The sequence below is a fragment of the Epinephelus moara genome, chromosome 18, assembly GCF_006386435.1.
Source record: "Epinephelus moara isolate mb chromosome 18, YSFRI_EMoa_1.0, whole genome shotgun sequence".
Classification (NCBI taxonomy): domain Eukaryota; kingdom Metazoa; phylum Chordata; class Actinopteri; order Perciformes; family Serranidae; genus Epinephelus; species Epinephelus moara.
The window spans coordinates 31,665,653-31,688,501 of NC_065523.1; the positions used below are offsets into that span (position 1 = coordinate 31,665,653).

At 43.0% G+C, this 22,849-nt stretch overlaps 1 protein-coding gene across 1 annotated transcript in view; it reads left to right on the top strand.

The window, feature by feature from the left end:
* The window catches only part of wizb (WIZ zinc finger b), a 43,887-nt gene extending 21,580 nt beyond the window's left edge, over positions 1–22,307 (top strand). Inside the window, exons 10-17 of the mRNA XM_050068302.1 lie at positions 946–1,506; positions 3,415–3,861; positions 3,954–4,460; positions 5,201–5,770; positions 7,458–7,669; positions 13,366–13,675; positions 17,650–17,806; positions 18,268–22,307. Of these exons, the coding sequence (XP_049924259.1) occupies positions 946–1,506; positions 3,415–3,861; positions 3,954–4,460; positions 5,201–5,770; positions 7,458–7,669; positions 13,366–13,675; positions 17,650–17,806; positions 18,268–18,625 (3,122 nt within the window). The 3' untranslated portion in view covers positions 18,626–22,307. The remainder of the gene's footprint in view (positions 1–945; positions 1,507–3,414; positions 3,862–3,953; positions 4,461–5,200; positions 5,771–7,457; positions 7,670–13,365; positions 13,676–17,649; positions 17,807–18,267) is intronic.
* The last annotated feature ends 542 nt before the right edge of the window (positions 22,308–22,849 follow it).

Genomic DNA, 22,849 nt, shown 5'->3' on the forward strand with positions numbered 1-22,849 from the left:
AAGTGTGGCTTAACCTACAGGACGCATATATCTGCAACAAGAGAGAGGAACAAATTAGAAGTGGACAGCAGGCCAACAAGAAAAAGGAGTGGAAATATATGGATGCAGTGTCCTTCTCAAAATCTTTCACAGTAAAGAGAACGTAACGGCAGCCTATAAAGAAAGGCAGCTATGATGGTGCCTACAGAAGAGTGCAGTTTAATAGCTGCACAGTATCATTTCATAACTCAGGTAGCTGCTGGTCAAATGTGAGACGTGAGCGGAGAGTGGCGAAGTACCTCCAGTGAGAAGGAGAGGAGCAAGGAAGCAAATGGGATCATGAATTTTCGCAGCAAATACAACAATAAAATGTGTGGAACTCAGTTTGCAAGGTTTCTCTGTGACAATTTTCAATGGATTACAGTTTAAAAAGCCCTAAGACACACTTTCTGTACACCAACACAACAAACTATCGCTGCCACTCCTCTCTCCAACTCTCAAACACCGTTTTCTTCCTGCAACAAGTCACCTCCCGTGAGATTTCAGAGCGAGACTTCTCGTTAATGAGACGTGGACACAAAACAGAACGGAGCAAGCGAAAGTTACCATAAAACACTTAATTTCCCTGCAGGGTCTTTTCCGTGATGCGGTAAGACCTCGTAATAACAATTTGAGCCTGTCAGTGGCAAAAACAAGCACTTTAAGTAGACATAAAGTGACGGGGTGCACCTGCCCCGAGTGGTTATATTACAGCCTGTTTGCCTCTCAATACTGGACCAATTTCAAATATTGTTGTTCCCACGGGTCACCTAGAGACGAATACCTGGGAAAATAGGTCCATGCTGAAAAATACTGAAGAGAATACATGAACGGGATATCAGTTGTAACAGTTGCTTTGAAATCTTAATGAAATGTAGCAAAGTGCTTATTTATAACGTCTCACAGCTGTTCTTTCCTCTTTCGCAGTCCACAACCTGAAGTGTGAGGTGTGTAGCGCTCAGTTTGAGACCAGGCGAGGACTCTCCAGCCACGCCCGCTCTCACTTGCGCCAGCTGGGCATCAGCGTCTCGGAGAGCAGCGGGGCGCCCATCGATCTCCTCTACCAGATTGCCAAGGAGCGCAACATCGACGGCCAAACCGGCTCATCTCTTCTGGAGCCGCTCCCAGCCAAGAACTCCTCACCGTCTGTTCCTCAGAAAGATGAGGAGTTAGAAGACATGGACTTAGACGAGAAGCCCATCCCTCTCTCCCTCCTGGCCAAAGCAGCGAAAGCGGTGCCACCCTCTTCCTCCTCCACGCCGACACCTTCTCCTGGTGCCTCTCCAGCTCCACCTCATTCTGGCTCCCCTTCCGCAGTAGTGAGGAAAGCCCCCATTTCCTCTCTGCTGCCCGTGTCTTCCCCCTTGCGCTCGCCGGAGCACAAGGCTGGGGGAATGAAAGGCTTGACCTCTAACCTCTCTGCCCCGGCCACCGTCACAACCAAACCTCTCTGGGCACCACAGGAGAATGACGCCCCTCTCAACCTCAGTAAGTTTCTCTGATAACAGTAGGTGCTTTCCCGAGAGATACTGCCCACTGGGGACCTCCCCGAAAACTACATACCTTAAAGGGATTTTATTTCTGGTTGCATTCGCACTGCCAGTAGGAGCACTGAAGTGACACACTGTAAGCCAGCTGGCGATTCGCTTTGACAAGTCAAAACCACGTTGTATTTCCACTGTCACATATATGCTCAGTAGATCCTGGACTTCACTGTCGGTCCATTAATCCGTGTTTTATCCACTTCTTATGAGCTGTTTGTATTATGTGAGATCTGTTGTTTACACGTCTAACAGGTTTTTCAAAATGGCAGTTGCTGGTGCTGCATTGGTTCGAGTGTTCCACCAATCATTGCACAGAACACTTAACTCACTTCTTGTGCTGGGAGGGTTCACCAATACCTTCTGAAGTTTTTTCTTAAATTTGTTCTTAAAAAAAGATCCTAAAAACGTGTTCTTAAACTGCAGAATTGTTCACACCTGCGTTCTTATAATGATGAAACCCATTGTCCTCATGAGTTTAAAGTGTGTGCCAATCGATCCTAATTAGGCTGTGTGCACACACAGAAAGTGAAGAAGAGGAAGAAAAGGAATATGAGAGAAGTACGGCAAAAATGCCCAAACAAAAGTCTACAGAGGGTGGAGCACGGACTCACAACATAAAAGGTGCTTCTGCAGGAAGCGAATGCAAAACGAGTTGTCATATTTTGTAGCAGAGTGGATTAAAAAATAGCACAAAAAAGATTCACGAGATGCTAAAAGTATGCGTTGATTAATAAACCATCTGACCCGCAAACTGTGTGAATTATAGTAGCACAACTGTCAGGACTGAGGACAGAGTCGAGCGCCATGGCGGTGTGTCTGTTGGAGAGACACAGGGAGAAGGGGAGAGAAGGTGAAGGTGGTGAAGGAGCCAGAATATGTATTTAACCTCTACTGTTTATTATTTATTTAGGCCGCACACTTTCTTTCACTTCCTGTAGTAACTGGCACAGGGGTGTGGTTTCACATTATTTTACCTGATCACTCACTGGCGTGGCGGCTCTTAGACAAAGAGGGTGAGTTTTTGGCTCCAATATTTTCTGTTGACCCTTACTGCAATCACATAATCGCAGTAACGCAGGCCTAATCACATTAATAAAATTTTGTTTCATCTCATTTTGCTTCAGTTATCCAGTAGTTTGTCTAATAAATTATCGTAAAACGCATCTTTGGACTTCAGCATGGATTTCTTTGAAAGAGTCACGGTGAAGAGCCCACTCAGCCTCTTAGCGGCTTTTCTCAGTGATAGTAGTCGCCACAGGAGGATAATTTCATGCAGTGTTTCTGTAAGTTATCAATAACTTACTCGAAACGCTTAATAACGATCCACCAGTGTCAATTTCTAGCGTGATCAATCACTAATTATTACATGGCATGGTTCCCTTTGATATAACGGATGTGAACTGAAGTGTTATCTTTGCGTTTTTTTTAAAGACCATAATGCTTTGTAAAATAATCACAATAATGATTTAAAAATATTATAAATTATAAAAATGTTATCGTAATTTAAATCCTTTAATATTATATGACTGTAGAATTGAGGAAAACGCAGTAACCAATTATTCTGCTCAAAGTTGTCAGCACAAAATGTTCATCAGTTTGCTCTGGAGTGTGCACTGATTCTGTTCTTACCTAAAACAAATATATGTATATATATATATATGAATATCAGAATATTGGTGAAAACTAGTTGGTGAATGAGGCCCATTGATCATTGTTCTGATAGTGTGGACACAATACAAAGGGGAATTCTTGGAACTGTGAAAAAGTTCCTCTGGTCTGAAAAAGCCTATTGTAAAAAGTTACATAGTTGATCTCATGAGTCTTGATGAAGTTGTTTCCTCTCCATGTGCAGCCCTGGAGGTGGACCCCAACAAGGACATCGTCTGCCAGCTGTGTGGCGCCTGGTTCGAGACTAGGAAAGGCTTGTCCAGCCACGCACGTGCCCACCTGCGGCACTTTGGGGTGGAGTACTCTGAATCCAAGGGCTCTCCCATTGACCTCCTGAACCAGCTCATCGATACCGACGACTTCAAGCACAAAGCCAGTGTGCTGCAGCTCGACAGCCACGTGGAGCCACGCGGCCTCACGACCACCATCTCCTCCCCGAAGCAGTCCCTGCTGAGCCTCTCTTCCTCTTCCTCTTCATCGCTCCTCTACAAGGTGACCACAGCTGGGGGTGGGTCGACATCCAAAGCTACCTCTTCCTCGTCTTTACTTGGCCCGCCTGCCAAGCGTCTCAAGTCCTCTTCCATGCGGGTCTTCCGCCTGAGTAGTGGGGAGCTCATGGCCCTTCCACACAGTGAGTGCTCTTTCACAGGGTTTGTGGTACTCTTCTTCCTAAATAATACTTTTTCTGTTTAACAGATTACGTTCATGTCTCTCATCTCCTAGATGAACCTCCAAAGGAGATAGGCTGCGAGTTCTGCGGGGAGTATTTCGAGAACCGTAAAGGCCTCTCCAGCCACGCCCGCTCACACCTGCGCCAGATGGGCATCACCGAGTGGTCTGTCAACGGCTCCCCAATCGACACGCTGAGGGAGATCATCTCAAGACGCGGCCTGCCTTGCGCCCTTCCTCTAAAACCTCTCAAAACTCCACCTCCGTCCTCTCCGGGACCCCCTCGCTCACCTCAGCCAACCTCCTCCTCTCCGTCAGCTACCCTCCTCAGCCGTCTGCCCTTCGCCTTCGCCCGCCCCTCCAGTCCTCCTCAGCCCGCGGCGTCTAAATCAAGCTCGGCTACACCAACATCTTCCAGCGGGCTGATCCTCAAGCTGAAGCCGGAGCCGGTGCAGGTGGAGGTCACCACGCCAGGAGCTGCGGGGAGGTCTGCCAGCTTCACTGGTGAAACTGTCAACTGTAGTTGGAGCAGCTCTGACAACGTGTTCCCCCTCAACCTGGGTATGTTCGTCTCCAGGGTTCATTTTTAAAGGAATCGTTCTACATTTGGGGAAGTACCCTTATTAACTATCTTGTCGAGTGTTAGATGAGAAGATTGATACCACTCTCAGAAGTTTATGTTAAATACGATGCTACGTTATGGCGCCTGGGGGTGGGACGAAGGGTCAGTTGTTGTCTGTTGTCAGACATGCTGCACAAAGGGTTAGCAGTAGAGCTGGCACTTAGGGTGCTTTCACAACTTATGCTGGGTTAACGCTACACTAGAATCAAGCTGATTTCGGACCTGATTTCCCCGTCCTGACAATCGTCAGCAAAGCTCAGATTTTTCGATGATTCTAAAGATCACCTTGCCAGATTTCCCTGTGGTGTGAGGTATGTTAAGAGTGTTTTACACACCTCTATCTGCTTGGAAGTCCATCGTGGCCGCACTGATTTCAAATTACAAATACCAGGGTGTCCACAGGTCCCTAAAAAGTCTTCAGATGTCTTAAGTTCAGATTCGATGGATCTACATCGCACCTCATCGCAGAAATTTTTTTGTGGGCATTCCCATAAATACCAACATGTATAGTTTGGGAACTAGTGGATCAGCAGACACAGCATATTCCTTTACTGTTTGGTGGATAATTATTCGTAGTGTGAGATATTACAGAGCATATTTGTATTAAATCACTTGTGCCTTTGATCTCAGCAGGATCTTTATGACAATTTCTTGTTTTCTCCCTCTGATCTTCCCACAGCTATGACCCATGAAGTGGAGCCGACAAGAGATATTCGCTGTGAGTTCTGCGGGGAATATTTTGAGAACCGCAAAGGCCTCTCAAGCCACGCCCGCTCCCACCTGCGCCAGATGGGCATCACCGAGTGGTCTGTCAACGGCTCGCCCATCGACACGCTGAGGGAGGTGATGCACAAGAGAGGCGTGGGCGGCTCCTCTCAATCAGACCAGGGAGTGAAGAAGGAGTCGAGCCAGGGAGCCAACAGCCCGCCATGGGAGAACACGGCGGGCAGCGGCAGCTCAGAGGGTTTGGGTGTTTCAGGCTATCAGTCCTCTAAATTCCGTAAATCTCCGCTCAGTTTGCTGCAGTCGGGGTCAAGGCTCCATAAGCAGGGCCTGGGGTCCACATCTGCTTCCCCGACTGCAGGGAAGTTTTTCAGGATGTCCCCACTGGGGAAACGGCCTGTGTCTGCCGAGGCGCAATCAGCGGAGACCGCCCACTCACCGTCACATCAGCTCAAGACTTTCTCACCTCAGCCACATGATTTCTCCTTCAAAAGAAAACCCTCACCAGACAAGCACGGACACCAGGGTGAGTCATTTGTTCTTTATTATTCTGAATCCCATTTTGTGCTAATCATAAGCCGTTTTCTCACATGAACTGCGGACAGTGTCTGAAGAATTAGGTCTTCATGTTGTTTCCCTTTCACACATTCATTTTTATCTAACCTTAATTTAACCAGAAAAACCTCTAAAGATTAAAAAACCTCTTTTTCAAGACTCTCCTGGCCAGGCAGCAAGATAACGTTACAGACAGACAACATGGAACAAAAACAGAACAAAATTAAAATATGCAACTCCAAAACAAGCAATATAAAATGCAAAATGAGATTACTACAAAGAGAAACCAAAAAGTACGTTAACATATGCTGCAAGTGAACCATAAAAACAAGACAATGATAAAAAAGACCATCTTAAATACACCGTGACATCAGCATACAGATGATTGCATACAAAATTGCTGCGACAGAAAACACCAAAGAGTGCAACTTCAAGTCCTTCTGCAGAAGGATTCTAGATATAGACAATAATAACATGTTCTTTGAACGGAGAGCATATCCATTTTCAGTGTTTTGCTTTATGTGCACACATAAATATGCTGGAAGTAGGCCAAGAAGAGCTTTGCAAATAATTGAATGCCACTGAAAAAGACTACGAAATTTTAAAGGCCACCCAACCAGAGCATACAGGATACAGTGATGAGTAAGGGGCAGACATTTGGTTATGAATTTCAATGCACCATGATACAGAGTCCAGAGCATGCGAACACTGGGAGGGTGCTTTCACATATATATTATACATCCCCCATAATCACGTGCAGTCAAGAATTTTTTTTGGTTTTTTTTTGCCAAGAAAGAGAAGCAGTTACTAACTAACTGTCTCCAGTTAGACATTTAGACATTTTTTGTTGCAGTCATCGTGTAAATAACCCTTCTTCTTAGGGTTGCATACCTCGATATAAAAGTTCGGTTCCTCGGTTATCATACCATGTACATTTGCTTATTTTTGATGTTAAAAAAAAGCAACTGGAGGTTAAATCTCTCCTTTATTTTAGTCATTTTCAAAGGAGAAACTTTTTTACTCATAATGGATTCAAGTTTTAATTATCCTCCTGAGACCTGAACTTTTGTTTGGTATGCATTTTTAAATTTTTCCTAGCTAGCTATTTGGGATCAGTAGGACCTCACTCAACAACTCAACAATGTCAGAGATAATGAGGCGATAATGAAGTCCCAATGTCCTCAAATGAGACGATAATGAAGTCCTAATATCCTAACGTTCATTTAAAGGTCCAGTGTGTGGGATTTAGTGGCATCCAGCAGTGAGGTTGCACTACTGAAACTGAAACCAAGCATGTAGGAGAACTGCAGTGGCCGACGCAAAAGCAAGAACGGCCCTGTGTAGAGCCAGTGTTTGGTTTGTCTGCTGTGGTGTGCTGAAGAACAGGGTGGACTCTGTGGAAGAAGAACTGCTCTGTATGTAGATATAAACGGCTCATTGTAAAGTAACTAGAGCACAAAGATTCTTAGTTTCAAGTGATTATCAACAAATAAAAACATAGGTATGAATATTATATACCATTACTTCCAATAGATGCCCCTAAATCCTACACACTGGACCTTTAATGTTTGATCCAGCTGGGTGATGTCTAGATAATGCCAGGTTTGTGCCTGTGTTAAGGGCTGTGTTCTTTATTTGTTCTGTCCTGTATTTTTCAGATCCCAGTTGCGAGCTGTGCGGCTTCTACTTTGAGAACCGTAAAGCTCTGGCCAGCCACGCGCGAGCCCACCTGAGGCAGTTTGGTGTGACTGAGTGGTGTGTGAATGGATCCCCCATCGAGACGCTTAGCGCCTGGATGCGCAGCAGGCCGCAGAAGGTGCTGGAGATGCATCGCAGCTACATGCAGGGGAACCGCTCCAACCTCAAGAAGGTGAGGAGAGGCGGTCTGTTGTTGGTAATCATCTTGGTGCGATAACTCGGGTCAGTGCGGGCGTTTTTATTAACACAGGAAGCCCTCAGACTTTATCTCTGTGCTCTGATACCTCAGCAAAGTCTGCTGTTGTGAGTATAAATGTTCTCAGAGAAAAAGAAATATCAGTAGGAGAACTTGTGCCTCCCACAAAGCTCAGCAGCTATACAACACAAGATCATAACCTACTGTGCTACTTTTCTGACACACTCTTTTCCCCCAGTATCTTTGAATAGGCGTCACGGCTGGAGATCTAACATTCCTCAGCCGGTGGCTCGACAGACATTTTGTGTCTTGGAAAGCTTCAGAGACGTGTTGTCTAACAGCTTTGAGCCTTACTGTAGATCCTGTGTCTTTACACCCAGCAAAAATCACTGTGGGGACAGATGCCAGAACAACTCAGCTATTGACTTGATAGTTGCCATAGTAACCAGGGTGCCTGGCAGCTTATGTTTCATCCTCAGATAAATTATGGCATGCTGTTGATAGAAGAAAACGTACGTTTTTTTTCTCTCTCTCTCTTTCTTTCCCTCCTGAATTAGTTTCTGGTGCATTTGCGTCACTGTCACACCTTCTCCCTGAGCTGTGATGTGACACACATACTGAACACATCACCTTTTAAATGCCCTTGTAATCATATTGAAAAGGGTTTTTGCATACTGGAGCAATGAACCCACCGAAGCTGCATGTATTGTTCTGAGACACACTCACCATATAGACCATTAATGGAACAGAGAATTGACAGAGAATTCATCAGCAACTATTTTGATAACTAATTAGTCATTTAAAAAAAAAAAAAGCTAAACATTTTCTTGTTGCAGCCGCTAAGTGGAACGGATGTGCTGCTTTTCTTTTTGACAAATCTCAATATTTTGTGGGTTTGAACTCAACGATTAATTTTAGGACATCATATCAGGCTTCAGGAAATTGTGATGGGCATTTTCGACTTTTTTCTGACATTTTATTGACCAAATGATTTATCAAGGAAATAATGGGCAGATTAATCGAGACTGAAAATAACTGTTAGTTGCAGGGACGCAATTAAATGTCAGAAAATAGCTCAGTCGCCTGAAGAAAATGTAGGTATTTTACATTGCATATTTGTGCGTTTCATATGTATCATGTCAGCGTTTATAAAGCGATGTAGTATATGAGCTGACTTTGTCATCAGGAGGTGGAGGGGATGGTGGATGTTGTGTCACCTGACCACTGAGACCAACAAACAGCAAAACTAGTTGTGATTTAGCAACTCAACACTGTGTTTCCTGCTGCTTTTTAGGCACCAGACTGAAGCTCCCAGAACCTTCAGTCTGACATTGCCTCCATTGAGGGCGATTTACAAGGGGGAGGGAATTTGATTTTTCCCTAACCAATCAGTAGAGATCAACGACTCACCCAGAATCTGACGTCATTAGTATCCATGCCTCGGGGGTGCCGAAAACAAGCGAGCATTGCCCGTTTAAAATGTCTCCGTCGTCGTGCACGCCCAGCTGCATCGCCGTTAAATCCAGTTTAGCAGCTTCCTTAATTTGGTCCTCCATTAACGCGAGTAGTGGCGAAATACCTCGATAGCATCGTTAATGTGGTCTGTAGGATCTGTAGCGGTCGCCATTGTTGCTATCCTCACCAGTTACCCACCGGCGTACAGCTTGACATCAGCGTGGCGCTGATTGGCTAATCGCTAGACCCGCCCCCACCCCCGGCGTTCATTGGTCCCCACCCCCGGCATTCAAGATAAATCGCAAATTCATTGCAGTATGCCAGACCAGAGATGCAAGCCTACTCAGTTGAGTGGGCGGGGTCTATGGTCTGGAACCAGGCAACTGTTTATTAGCAATCTGTTGCTGTTTTTTCATCAGAGACAGTGCCACAAAAAGCAGCTGTTTTTACCCAGCCATCCCTGCTTTTCCAGCGTGTTTCCACCAAAATTACCCGGGTAAAAAAGTTTCCCTCAACCCCAAACTTTTCCTGAAAAAGTACCTAGTAGGGGGGTAGGACTTTTCAGATTACCCGTAATTCTTGAGGGGCGGGGCTGTGTGCTGAAGAACGCTGATTGGTGGAACACACTTGCAGTGTTCCACACTTCCTGGTACGGGCAGCCGCTGCAAACTTTATTTAATTTCTACAAGCTTCACTTCATTTCTGTTTTGTTTAAGGATGGGTACCGAAACCCGGTACTAAATAAGCCCTGGAGCTAAATTATCAAGGACTGTAGTATTGATAAGCGCTAACGGTATCGGTTCTTTAGTGCCGGCGCCGATCTCCACATACACCGGCGCGTCACGGTAACCGGTGAACAGCCAAGCGGCTGCGGTGGAAACAAAGTGAAGATAACTCAAAAATGACTCGAGTTGACAGCAGCTACACTCGTTACTGACGCAAACCACACAGATTACCAGGAATTCTTTTACCCAGGTAAACAAATTCCTGGTGATAAAAGTTCCTGGAAATGTTGGTGGAAAAGGGGCTAATGTGAGTCTTTGACCCACCTGACCATCTTGTGTGTCCTTGGGATTAGCTGGGACCACGTGTGAATGGTGTTAAATTTTTTGGGAGGGATCCCAAGACTGCATTGTAGGTGGGTGATAAGTGCTGTCAGAGGCCACCTCCTCTGTTTAATGATGGTCGGTTCAGTTTGACGTAGACGTGGCTTCTTTTTTACCTCTTTCAAACCATCTGTCTTCTGTGGCCAAGACGTGGACATCGCTGTCCTCGAAGGAATGTCCTGTCTTCTTTAGATGTTACAGGACAGCTTGTCTTGACCTGACGAGCTGGCTCTCCGATACAGCACCTATGACTACCATGACCTAGGTGACTGAGCATCGTCACCAACATGCTTACAGTGTTAGTGTTCGCCGGTGATCCCATCTGTGCAGGCCTGGCTCATCTCGAACGAGCCTTTTCCTTTGAGCCCTGTCACACCCTCGGAGCTGACAAGACCTCAGGTCAGGGTGAAGTTGGGTGGAGCTGTGCTGGGAATCTTATGATGTCACCAAACTCCACCAATAAGTGTCATGAACTAAATCAGAAGTTTGATTATAACAAGACAAGACAGTCTATAACAATTATGCCCCAAGATATATCATCACTAAATTCGAACATAGTAACAAACCTTTGAGTTACTTGATGCATGTTATACTTTCACATTGAATTTCACATACATAAAGATGGATAGAATCTCTGTGTCCTTCCCAAACCTTTATATTGCTCTGGTTGAATTCACACATTTACCCTCATGACAAAAAGAAAGTGCACACACATTGTCCAATCTCCTTTTTTAACTCACTGTAATCTTGAATTTAACCACTTAGGAACATCCCTGCCTTGCTGTCTGTTACCTGTCTGTTAACAGTGTTCAACAAACAGACGGAGAAACACAAACAAACAGATGAAGAAAATTAACAGGAAAGTGAGAGACACGTCAGCCAGGTTCAGAGCTGAGACAATGTCTAATCAGGAAATGAGTGAAAACACCTGTGTGGGTGGACTGTGGGTGATTTGTCTCTAACACAATCTTTCATTCCTCAGAATAACAATGAGTTCTCGGAGATAAAAACCATCTGAACTTGAGCTGTTTCTGTAGAGCTCACAGATGCATCACGTTGTGTTCAAATAGCAGCTATAAAACCTTATATGTGATAAATTTACGTTCATTCATTCATTCATTCATCTTCTAACCGCTTCATCCTCTTGAGGGTCGCGGGGGGGCTGGAGCCTATCCCAGCTGACATCGGGCGAGAGGCAGGGTACACCCTGGACAGGTCGCCAGACTATCACAGGGCTGACACATAGAGACAAACAACCATTCACACTCACATTCACACCTACGGACAATTTAGAGTTATCAATTAACCTGCATGTCTTTGGACTGTGGGAGGAAGCCGGAGTGCCCGGAGAGAACCCACGCTGACACGGGGAGAACATGCAAACTCCGCACAGAAGGGCTCCCATGCCCGGGATCGAACCGGCAACCCTCTTGCTGTGAGGCGACAGTGCTAACCACCACACCACCGTGCCGCCCGATAATTTACGTGATAGAGTTAAATAAAAATCCTAATTAAATACGCACAACTACTAAAAAGTTACATGTTATAAATCACTTTGCTAATACTGGCAGTCACAATCTTTTCTACAGCAAATTAAAGGAATATTTTGACATTTATTGACATTTATTTGCTTTTTATCTGCAGAGTTAGATAAGATCATTGATACCACTCAATCCACATCAATCTTCTCACAAACAAATGTCCCAAAATGTTGATCTGTTCATTTAAGATGAAGATATTCAATTCAGGGTGAACTTAATCACAACAGTACTTTTAACTTTATTCCAACAGTGCTTTATTTAACTTTGTTCTAACAGTATTTTATGTAACTTCATTATAACAGCATTGTGTTTTACCTATATTGAAATAGTACTTCATTTAACTTAATTATAACAGTACTTAAGTTAATTTATTGTAACAGTACCTTACTGACTTTAATTATAAGAGTACTGTATTTAACTTTATTGAAATAGTTCTGTATTTGATTTTTTTATTATAGATTATACAGTTCTTGATTTAACTACTTTAATAGTACTTTATTTAAATTTATCATAACAGTACTTTATTTATTTTTATTGTAACAGTTCTTTATTTAACTTTATTGTAACAGTACTTTATTTTACTTTGTTTAACGTTTTGTAAAAGTATTTTATTTAATTTTATTGTAACAGAACTTAATTTAACTTAATTATGACAGTACTTTGTTTAACTTTATTATTACAGTACTTAATTTAACTTAATTGAAACCGTACTTTATTTAACCTAATTGTAACAGTAGTTTATTTAACTTTTTAACTTTTTGTAACTACTTTATTTAACTTAATTGTAACAGTACTTTATTTAAATTTATTGTAACAGTACTTTATTTAACTTTATTGTAACAGTACTTTACTTAACTATTTAACTTTTTGTAACAGTACTTTATATAACTTAATTGTAACAGTACTTTATTTAACTTTTTAACTTTTTGTAACAGTACTTTAACTTAATTGTAACAGTACTTTATTTAAATTTATTGTAACCGTACTTTATTTAACTTTTTAACTTTTTGTAACAGTACTTTATTTAAATTTATTGTAACAGTACTTTATTTAACTTAATTGTAACAGTACTTTAACTTTTTACTTTTTGTAACAGTACTTTAACTTTTTACTTTTTGTAACAGTACTTTATTTAACTTTATTGTAACAGTACTTTATTTAATTATATTGTAACAGAACTTAATTTAACTTAATTATGACAGTACTTTGTTTAACTTTATTATTACAGTACTTTATTTAACCTAATTGTAACAGTAGTTTATTTAGCAGCAGCAGTAGTAATGGCTGTAGTAGTATTATAGTAGTTTACATTAGTTTATAGGAGATTTAAAAATTCATGTTTCACGGTATAACCAAAAAACATTGCAATTTTATTTATAGGAAATAACCCACAGCCCTGTATTTCATACTATAAATGTTATATGCAAAGTACATTGATAGAGATTTGCAGTTTTACTTAGTATTTATAATGATCATATTAGTACTATTAGTTATGTGTAATAACAGCACCAGGACATGGCGGCTGTTGATATAACGCTGATTAGGAAACTCATCTCTGTCCCTCTTCCAGAAGAGCAGCTCACCTCTTACTGCGTCAGCGGATTCTGATCATATCCTCCCCATCTCATCGCAGAAGGCCTCCTCTTCCTCCTCCTCCTCCTCCTCCTCCCAGTGGTCTTCTTCTTTGGCTGTAAGCCTGGTGCGGCCGCTGAGCCGCGAGGTCAGCCAGAGCTCTTCCAAGACCACCGAGGGTGAAGCCAACCTGCACGCTGCTCTGCTGAGGCCCGGCCGCAGCAGTCCCAGCCCCTCGCCGCTCTCCGGCAGCCTTCCGCTTCAAGCACAGGTGGCACGCAGTGAGCTTAACGTCCGCCTGCCCAGAGGTACGTGAGAGTGCAGCATATGTTTTTGCTCCCTTGCACACAGTCAGGTGCCTGTATATATCATTACACAATGTTTTGTACACTGTCAGTTGAATATATTCTTGTTGAGGTAGTTTTAAGCTTCTGAGAAAAACATTTTATTTGACTCTAAAAATCTCAAACTACTGAAATTCTCTGAGGTTGTTCATCTGTGTTCAGCCTCGCTTTAGCAGAGTTAACAGAGTGGCTCTAGGGATGGTTATGTCAGGCAGTTGGTCCACCACTTCAGACCAAAATATATCAGTACCTATTGGATGGATCACCACGAAACTTTTAACAGACATTAATGTTTCCCAGAAGATGCATCCCTCTGCTGATCCCCTGACTTTCCTCTGGCACCACCAGCTATTTGATATTTTTGGTTCTGAGTTAAACGTCTTCACACACGTTTGGACAGATTTTATGTCCCCGTCAGGATGAACTTTAATAACTCTGATGATCCCATGAAGCACCATCATCAGGCTCTTTGGTTTATGACTACCTGTAAAACTACATTCCCATTAGCCTTAGCTTTACATGTGTTTAGTGCTAATAAGCTAAAGGTAGCATGCTAACACTAAACTAACTTGGTAAACATCTTTTTTGATTTGATTTGATTTATTTCTGGAAGACCGTAATCCTAAGGATACGCTGCTAAACATGAGCATTTTAGTATTTTATCTCTGAGCATGTTAGCACACGGACATAAGCATAGCATTTTTCCTATAATCATGTTAGCATATTGACATTTGCATAGCATTTCCTTATTGGCGTGTTAGTGTACCGACATTAGCTTGGCATTTTCCTTCTAATAATGTTAGCACACTGATATTAGCATAGCATTTTCCAAGTGAGTATGTTAGTATACTGTTGATAACATTTAGCTCAACTACATCCTCACAAAGCTGCTAGCATGTTTGCAACCGGTATTAGCATAGCATTTACCCTGCGAGCATGTTAGCATACTGTCATTAGCATAGCATTTTCCCAGTGAGCATGTTAGTATACTGTTAATCAACACTGAGCTTAACGACATTCTCGAAAAGCTGCTAGCATGTTAGCATACTGACATAAACAAAATATTTTGCCTATAAGCACGTTAGCATACTGACATTAGCATAGCATTTTCCTTCTGAGAATGTTAGCATACTGACATCAACATAACGCTTTCCTTCTGAGAATGTTAGCATATATACATTAGCATAGTATTGTCCCTATGAGCATGTTAGCATACCTACATTAGCATATCATTTTCCTTGCAAGTATGTTAGCATACTGACATCAGCACAGCATATTCCCCGAGATTCTGTAAGGCAAATAGACATTAGCATAGCATTTTCTCTCCTATAAGCATATTAGCATACTGTTAATAACATGTTTTTTTGCTCATGAGCATGTTAGCCTACTGACACTAGCATAGCATTTTTTCTGTGAGCATGTAAGCATACTGATATTAGCATAACATTTTCAGTATGAGCATGTTAGCATACCTCCATTGACACTGCATTTCCTTATTTGCATGCTAGCATACTGACACTACCATAGCATTTTCCAAGTGAGCATGTTAGCATACTAGCATAAGCATAGCATTTTCCCTGTGAGCATGTTAACATACTCACATTAGCAAAACATTTTCCTTGCAAGTATGTTAGCATACTGACATTAGCACAGCATATTCCCTGAGACCCTGTAAGGCATATAGACGTTAGCATTTTTTCCTGTGAGCATGTTAGCATACTGTCATTAACATAGCATTTCCTTGTGAGCATGTTAATATACTGACATTAGCATATTATTCTCCCAGTGAGCATGTTAGCATACTGTTAACAACATTTAGCTCATAAAACATTCTTAAAGAGCTGTTAGCATGTTTGCAGACAGAAAAGGTGACTGACGGTGGCTGCACAGCAGCAGGATCAACTGTGGGACACATTAGATGTAAGACAAATAAAAAGAGTCTGTTATGCTAAAAGAAAAACAGTGAGAGCGAGGTGTTTCATCAGGGGAAATAAATGAAATGAGCCAGTGTGTGCTCACCTTTGTTTTCAGTGACAGTGAGTTGCCTTTCATCCTTTGTTTTTTGACATTGAATTATTTATTTATTTGTTACGTCTTTGAAAAGCAGTGAAAGGGCCACATTTCTCCCATCAAGTGTATTGAAGAATGCTTGAACAAAATTAACCTTAGAAGTCCAAAAGGAAGTGAGAAATTATTGCAGTTGATGCGTCTGCTGGGTTTAGAAAGAAAATTACGCCTCGTGTGCTTTCAGCTAAATCACTGTAATAACTCGACGAGCAACACTGGATTGGTCCTTTTCATCATGCTAACACCAAGCACCCCCTTTTGCCATCATGGGTGATCTTCCAATCCCTTAGATACACCTCAAGGAGACAAGGAGATAGGGTGCTTCTGGAGGAGCTTAGAGCAAAGGAAACACGGGTGTATCCTTTATAGAAGTCTATGATTAAGTGGCGAGACTACGGTGCTCCCTAAGGGTCATGGCGAGATTGTTTTCCTTGCATTTTGTGACGTTTAATGTTGCACCTCCACCTGATTCACAGTTTTCTCTCACAGTGCTTACTCTGTAGTGTCACACACAGGGATCTACAGATAGTGTAATAGAACTTGATTACATGGTGAGAGGCATTAAAATGCACCGTCAACTTTTATGTGTTAAATCTAACACTTCAGAATATATGTAGTATAATTTAATTGCAAAGTGTTGTGGCATCACACAAAGCAACAATTTTTTTTCATTTTTATTTTACGATGCGCACACACATTCTCATGTAGCTATGAGATGTATTATAGTGCAGATAGCAATAATACAAGTCACTCAATTGCCTTAGTAATCATAACAAATAACACTTACCTGAACAGAAAAGAACATTAAATAATAATGAGATTTTACAGTAATAATACTACTTATATCTGGTTATGTTGAACAGTTTTCATTTCTAAATGAATAAAGGCCTTTGGTGTATGTAAAGCTGAAAACACACCGGCGCCGCCAAGGTGTGTCAATTGCCGCCCTTAGCACACACTGGACATGTTGTGTTGCAGCTTGTTAACAGACGCCCACACAAAGTTATGACTACTACTGAAAGATCTTTACAACTCCCACCTCTGCGTTAGCTTAATATCATGTGTGGATAGCCCCGAATTAAACTTCATTTCTCACCTGAACTGCCAGTTTCCAGAGCTGTGACTCATCAGGCAATATCTTTTTGGTCATTGCCTTTATAATGACCTGATTGTGGGTGGGTTAGCTCCAGAGTTCTCTTTATGCGTCCATAGAGAGGAGTCGAGCTGCCATAGGAGCAGAGAAGTAGAGCTGCTACTGGAGCTGGTGTGTACAAGCAGAGAGCAAGTGGGGAGGAAATGCAATTCATTCCAGGGGCGGTGAGGCTGAAAATAGGACAGCGGCGTAAAGTGCAGCAGGGCAGCGGTGCCGATGGGCCTGTAGCCTGTAGTGTTCGCCCAAACGCTCCATTTTACACGTCCACACAGATACAAAGTTACCGAAGTTCTGAAATCTGCATCTGAGAAGGCCTTAGCGACCTAAGACACATTTACGAAAATATCTGTACACATGTAAACAGAACCTTGTAGGCCTATAAGAGATTTTCCAACCCGTGTGAAAGATGTTTCAGGGTCATTGTTCTTAAATAAGGTTTGTTTGTTTTTTTTGGACATTCGCACCAGTTGGTTCGACAGGTGATGCAGCTGTGCAGCATGGCATTAGTAAGACTGTTGATATGGAACCAAGGATCTCTCATTTGGCAGCTCCTTGTGTCTCTTCCTCGTCTCCTCTGTTTGCATCTGTGGGTTTGACTAAGACGTGAGGAAAGGAAGTGAGGAAACACGTTAGCGTGATGAAACGCACCCATGTATTGTGGCACAGCTTCACTTTGCACCAACCCTGTCTGTCCACTCCTCCTTCTCCTCTCACTAAGGTTTTGAGCGTCGGCCCTTGAAACACCCGTCTTGCCCAGATGGAACAGAGAGCCCTCCTAAACCCCCCCGCACAGGCACCGTCCCCGCCCTGGTGCCCAAACCACCATCCTACCCACTGGTCAAACTGGTGGGAAAGTTCTACACCCTGAAGTGCCGGTGAGTGAAACCTGTCTGTTAGAGCTTCCCAGGGCCTGAGAGAAAACGCTCAGGGGCCGTCAACATGAGACATTTTGAGAAGGCAGCATTAATAGAACTGTCTGGCTAAGTTTTAAATAGTCCTGTAATCCCCAAGCACCAATCCCCACCCCCACGCCCACCCCCTGCTGAGCAGCACTCCACTTTTAGTGGCTAATGCACCATATTGAGAATACTGAATCATTTGGGATTTTCAGGCAACACGAATGAGTGCTTAAGTTCTGATGTAACTGCAGCACAAAAGTTTTAACAGAATTGGCTGCACCCGAGGGAGGCGCTGAATTTAACACCCGTCAGTTTGTATTTTATTTCTTTGTGTGAAAACGTTGCTGCAGCCACAGAGTGTGTAGATTACTGTGTGTGTGTGTGTGTGTGTGTTATTTTGCATTATTCCAGCTTTGATATATGTTCCTGTGCGTCAGGTTCTGCGAGGTGGAGTTTCACGGCCCGCTTTCGGTGCAGGAGGACTGGATCAGACACCTCCAGCAGCACATCCTCAAGATGAACTACAACAAGCCTGCTGCACCCAAAGCAGCCTCTGCTGAACCCCCTGCCGATGACCCAGCCCCGGTCCAGGCCTCTGCCCCAGCCTCCACCTCCACCTCTACCTCCAGTACCACCTCCACCACGCCTGCCCTCACCTCCACCCCGACCCGCTCCCCTACGCCTCCGGTGGCCAAGTGTGCTCCGCCTGTCACTGCCACAGAGATCGTAAAGGTCTCAGAGGAGAAGTCCACCCTGTCTCCGACCTCTATCCCCGTCCCCACCCAGACAGTGTAAGCTCATCGCTGTCATTTAGCCCTGTTTGTTTCTTCCTGCCTTTAGAGTATCTTTTCGTCCATTCGTTTCTTTCCTTCGGCCTTCACAAAGTGTTGCTGAGGAGGAGTGTTTCCCCTCCAAAGAGCCCTCTGAGCCCCAAGCACCTTTGAAGCAGCTTTCTAGACTGTTACTAAGTCCCGTTACCATGGGAACGAAGCTCTCCTGGCTTATCTGCGCACCGGGGATGGGCAATTGTTGGTAGTGTCAGAGGTTAGCAGGAGAGACGAGCTAATGTTTTGGGTTTGCCTTGTTTATATTGAATGTCCAGGTGTTGACGCGGACCGTTGCTGTACCTCTCCTGCCATTCACTGGGTGATTTAGGGGTTAATGTAGCCCTTTATCAAACTTCAGCCCCCCTCCTGTCTACTGCAGCTTCGCCCCCCTTTCCCTTTATGAACAGTGCGTTACTGAGAGCGGTGAGACTCTGACCACGCTGCTGGCCTCAGCCTCTCACCCAAAGGTCCTGACTGAGATTAAATGACGTTTATAATCTTGCTAGTCGAGTGGCTGAGACGTAAAACACGTGTTAACACGTGGTGTTAAAACAGGCACTTTCAATGTCGACATTGACACTTGGCACTTAACTGAAACTGAAATGCCCTGTTGAACGGGCAAAAGACTAAAGCCTGATTTATGGCAAAGCGCTCGACTCTTTTGGTGAGTGTTGCTTGACAGAAATTAAACATCATTTTCAATTTTTGCTTCAGTGTGTAGGATTTAAGGAGAGATATGGGCAGAAAATGAATTTAATAAGTATATTTCCTTTAGTGTATAATCATCTGAAAACAAGAATCATTGTGTTTTCGTTACCGTAGAATCAGCCGTTTATATCAGCGTAGGCAGTGCTGGAGAGTAACTAGCTACAATTAAATTACAAAATAAATTTAATTGTAATTAGTTACAGCTACTGAGAAAAATGCAATTAAATTACAGTTAAAATACTGGTGATTATAAAGGGTTACATTCAAATAATTTATTTCAGTTACTACACAGTTCATCAAAGACATTGGAACAAATTTGAGTGCAACATTTACGCACTTCTATTGCCAAGTCAAAACTTTTGTTAGAAAAGTACTCAAAAAGTAATCAAATGTAATAAGTTACATTATTTGGATGACGTGATTAAATTAGTGACATTACTTATTACAACTTGAACAGGGTAACTAGTAATCTGTAACCTATTACATTTCAAAAGTAACCGCCCCCAACACTTGAACATAGGGAGCAGGTCCATGTCTATGGAGATCACCATGTTACACCGCCATGTTTCTACAGTAGCCCAGAACAGACGAACCAAACACTGTCTCTAGAGAGCGCCATTTGCATTCTCGCGTCGGCCACCATAGTTAGCAGCCCCTCCACGACAAAAGTGTCAGAGAAACACAGATTTGCAACATTGCACTGTTTTATTCAGTGTTTGTACCAGGTCCAATTTAACCTCTATGGATAATTAAGCTCCCAGTAAAAACACCCTGAACAATGAACACTGAAGGAATTCTACTCGTTAGAAGTTTCAGCTGGTTGCAATCTGCAGTCGTCACCATTTGATGCCACTAAATGTCCCTTTATATTACTCACTTGACCTTGTATGGAGTCACATTATATCCGTCATGCAGTGCTATGCAGCCCAAAAAATAACAAATAACAAATAACAAAAGATAACAAAATTCTCCAGGTGCAACTTGAAAGGAAAAGTTCATAATTTCTGTCAAGCAACAGTCATCAAAAGCGTCGAGTGCCCAACCATAAACCAGGCTTAACTCCAATTGGTTTAAGGAGCAAGAAGTGGAAGCACACCCAAAAAGGGAAACCCCCCCTTGTTAACTTTATAATGTAATTCTCTTCCCCCAAATATACATTATGCTTGAATGTAGCTTAAAGCACTTATTAAAAACTTATATGCACACATTCATACAATCAAACATAAGCCCCATGTTACCGTACCATTGATAGTTTTACCTTTCATGATGTTGCGGCTCCACAGCGTGCTGCTTTCAGCTGCTGAAGGCACAATTGCTTTTGAATCTCCCTGTCTGGATCGGAGCAGCAGGGCCATAGAAAACTTTCAAGGTTACACTTCTATAGTTCTTTTTTCTTCCATTCAAAGTGTTGCCATTTCTTTCCTGCCTTTTTCAATTCAACCCGAGTTATTATTTATTTATTATTATGCATCTGAATGTGGTAAGCTAGGTCATTTTAAAGCTAAAGTAGAGCTCTGGAATGTTTGAAAATAGGTCAGCGGTGCACTTTGACACGAGTGCACAATGTGTGTGTGTGTGTGTGTGTTTGTATGTTTGTGTACAGACATAGCAAATGTGCATTTGTTTCCCATTTTTAAAGAGAAAGACGGAAGTAAACCCGCTTGATAGGAAGACGCCTCCTGTGCTTAACGTGGACTAAATGTGGGAGCCTGTCTGTACGTGGTCTGACCAGGACTTTAACTGCATCCGTCGTCGTGTTAGGATGTGCCAAAGAGTCTGTTTACTTCCTTGTCTTGCCTCTGTAAAAGCTGTTTACATTGGACCTGATGGTGGAGGAAACTCTGCACAGCTATCGAGTTCCCCAAGGCTCCACGCTGAACAATGGACTGAACCGGCGGCGGTCCACCACAAGCACCCGCCGAGAAAAAGAAGACTCGGGCTACTGGAGCGGCTCCATGTTGTTACTGTAGGGTTAGATTATTCCAATTAAACATGAACACAAACCAAACTTGATTTCAAGCGGGGCTCTTGAGAACTGCCAGCCCTCTAACGAACACCGTGCGACCTCGGGCTCCTGAAGTCTGCGGTCGGTTTTCTTTCTACACTGCTTCAGAGTGCGTTCATATCAAGCCAGAGCTGAAGCAATAACTAAAGGGTCCACGTAGGCTGGCGACCTTTTAGAGTTTGTTGCCCATGTTTGAAACATGACTGTTCGATCCAAACGAAACCCTTTTATGGAGTATAGATAACATACTATATAACTACATGTACTTAAGAAGCTGTTGATGCTAGTAGAGCTATCAGCAGTTCTATTAGCGAGGTAGTTAAAAAAAAATAAGTGATCTTAATTCCTCTATCGTGATTTGATTTCAACCTTTGATGCTATGTATTTTTTATTGCTCTGTGCATTTCTGTATTTGCAGTCCCGCAAGGTGAATCTTTAGAGTATTTTTTATTTCTATCTGTTAGTCTCTCCAAGCTGAAACTTTGGTGCTGGTGAGAATGTCGCAGGTCGAGGAGCTGGCGAGTGTCTGAGCGTGAGGAAGACATTTTAATGTGATTGTCACGTCCTGGTATCAAAGGACTCTAATAAGCAGGCCTTAAAGGGGACCAGTGTGCATGCTGAGATATGAGATATGATCCTCTCCTGCGCTCACAGACGCCGGAGCCTCTGTGGCTTCGTCACTGTGTGAGACGCAGGCGGGTGCATCAGAGTCCCCTTTAAGATCAACCTGAACAAGCCTCAGCTGGTGTAACCGGCTGCTTCGTGTGTGTGTGTGTGTGTGTGTGCGTGTGCGTGTTCATGTGTGAGTGTGTAAAAAGACGGTGAGATGACAATGATTAAAAAGAAAAAAGATGCAGTCGAGGAAAGAACTGTACTGTACACAAAGGGTTAAGTTTTAAGTGAATCAACTCCAGAACAAACAATAAATGTGATTTCAATTTCAGACACTGAAATCGTCGCCTTCATTGTGACACTGCAGCACATCACCCTCCGAACGTTGGAGGTGGTGTTCAACGTTGTGTGTGGTTGTTATTATTGTCGGCCACTAGAGGGAGGTGCAGCATCAGCTTTGTGTTGCTTAATTCCAAACAGATTGGACTGAGTCGGCAGGAAAAACAGAAGTTACTGAGAAACTTAATTGACCACAATGTGGAAACTGTCTTTGTCTCGACCACACGGCGTACTCATAAAAACAAAACAATACAGTTAATTGAGGAGAGACGTCTAGAACAAAACAACACGACTTTAAAAGACTGTCAAACGTCATTCTTGCCCCTGGAAACGGAGGTTGACAAAACAATCACTTAACCCAACATGGATGAGAGGTCCTTTAAGTGCACAGGAAAAAAAAAAGAAACCTCTGCAATTACAACTAAACTCAATAAGCTGGTGAAGATGAAAAGAAGAAGAAGAAAAGCATTAATACATCTCACTTAGGCCTTGTTTATACCTGACATTAACATGGGTCTTGGGTGATCG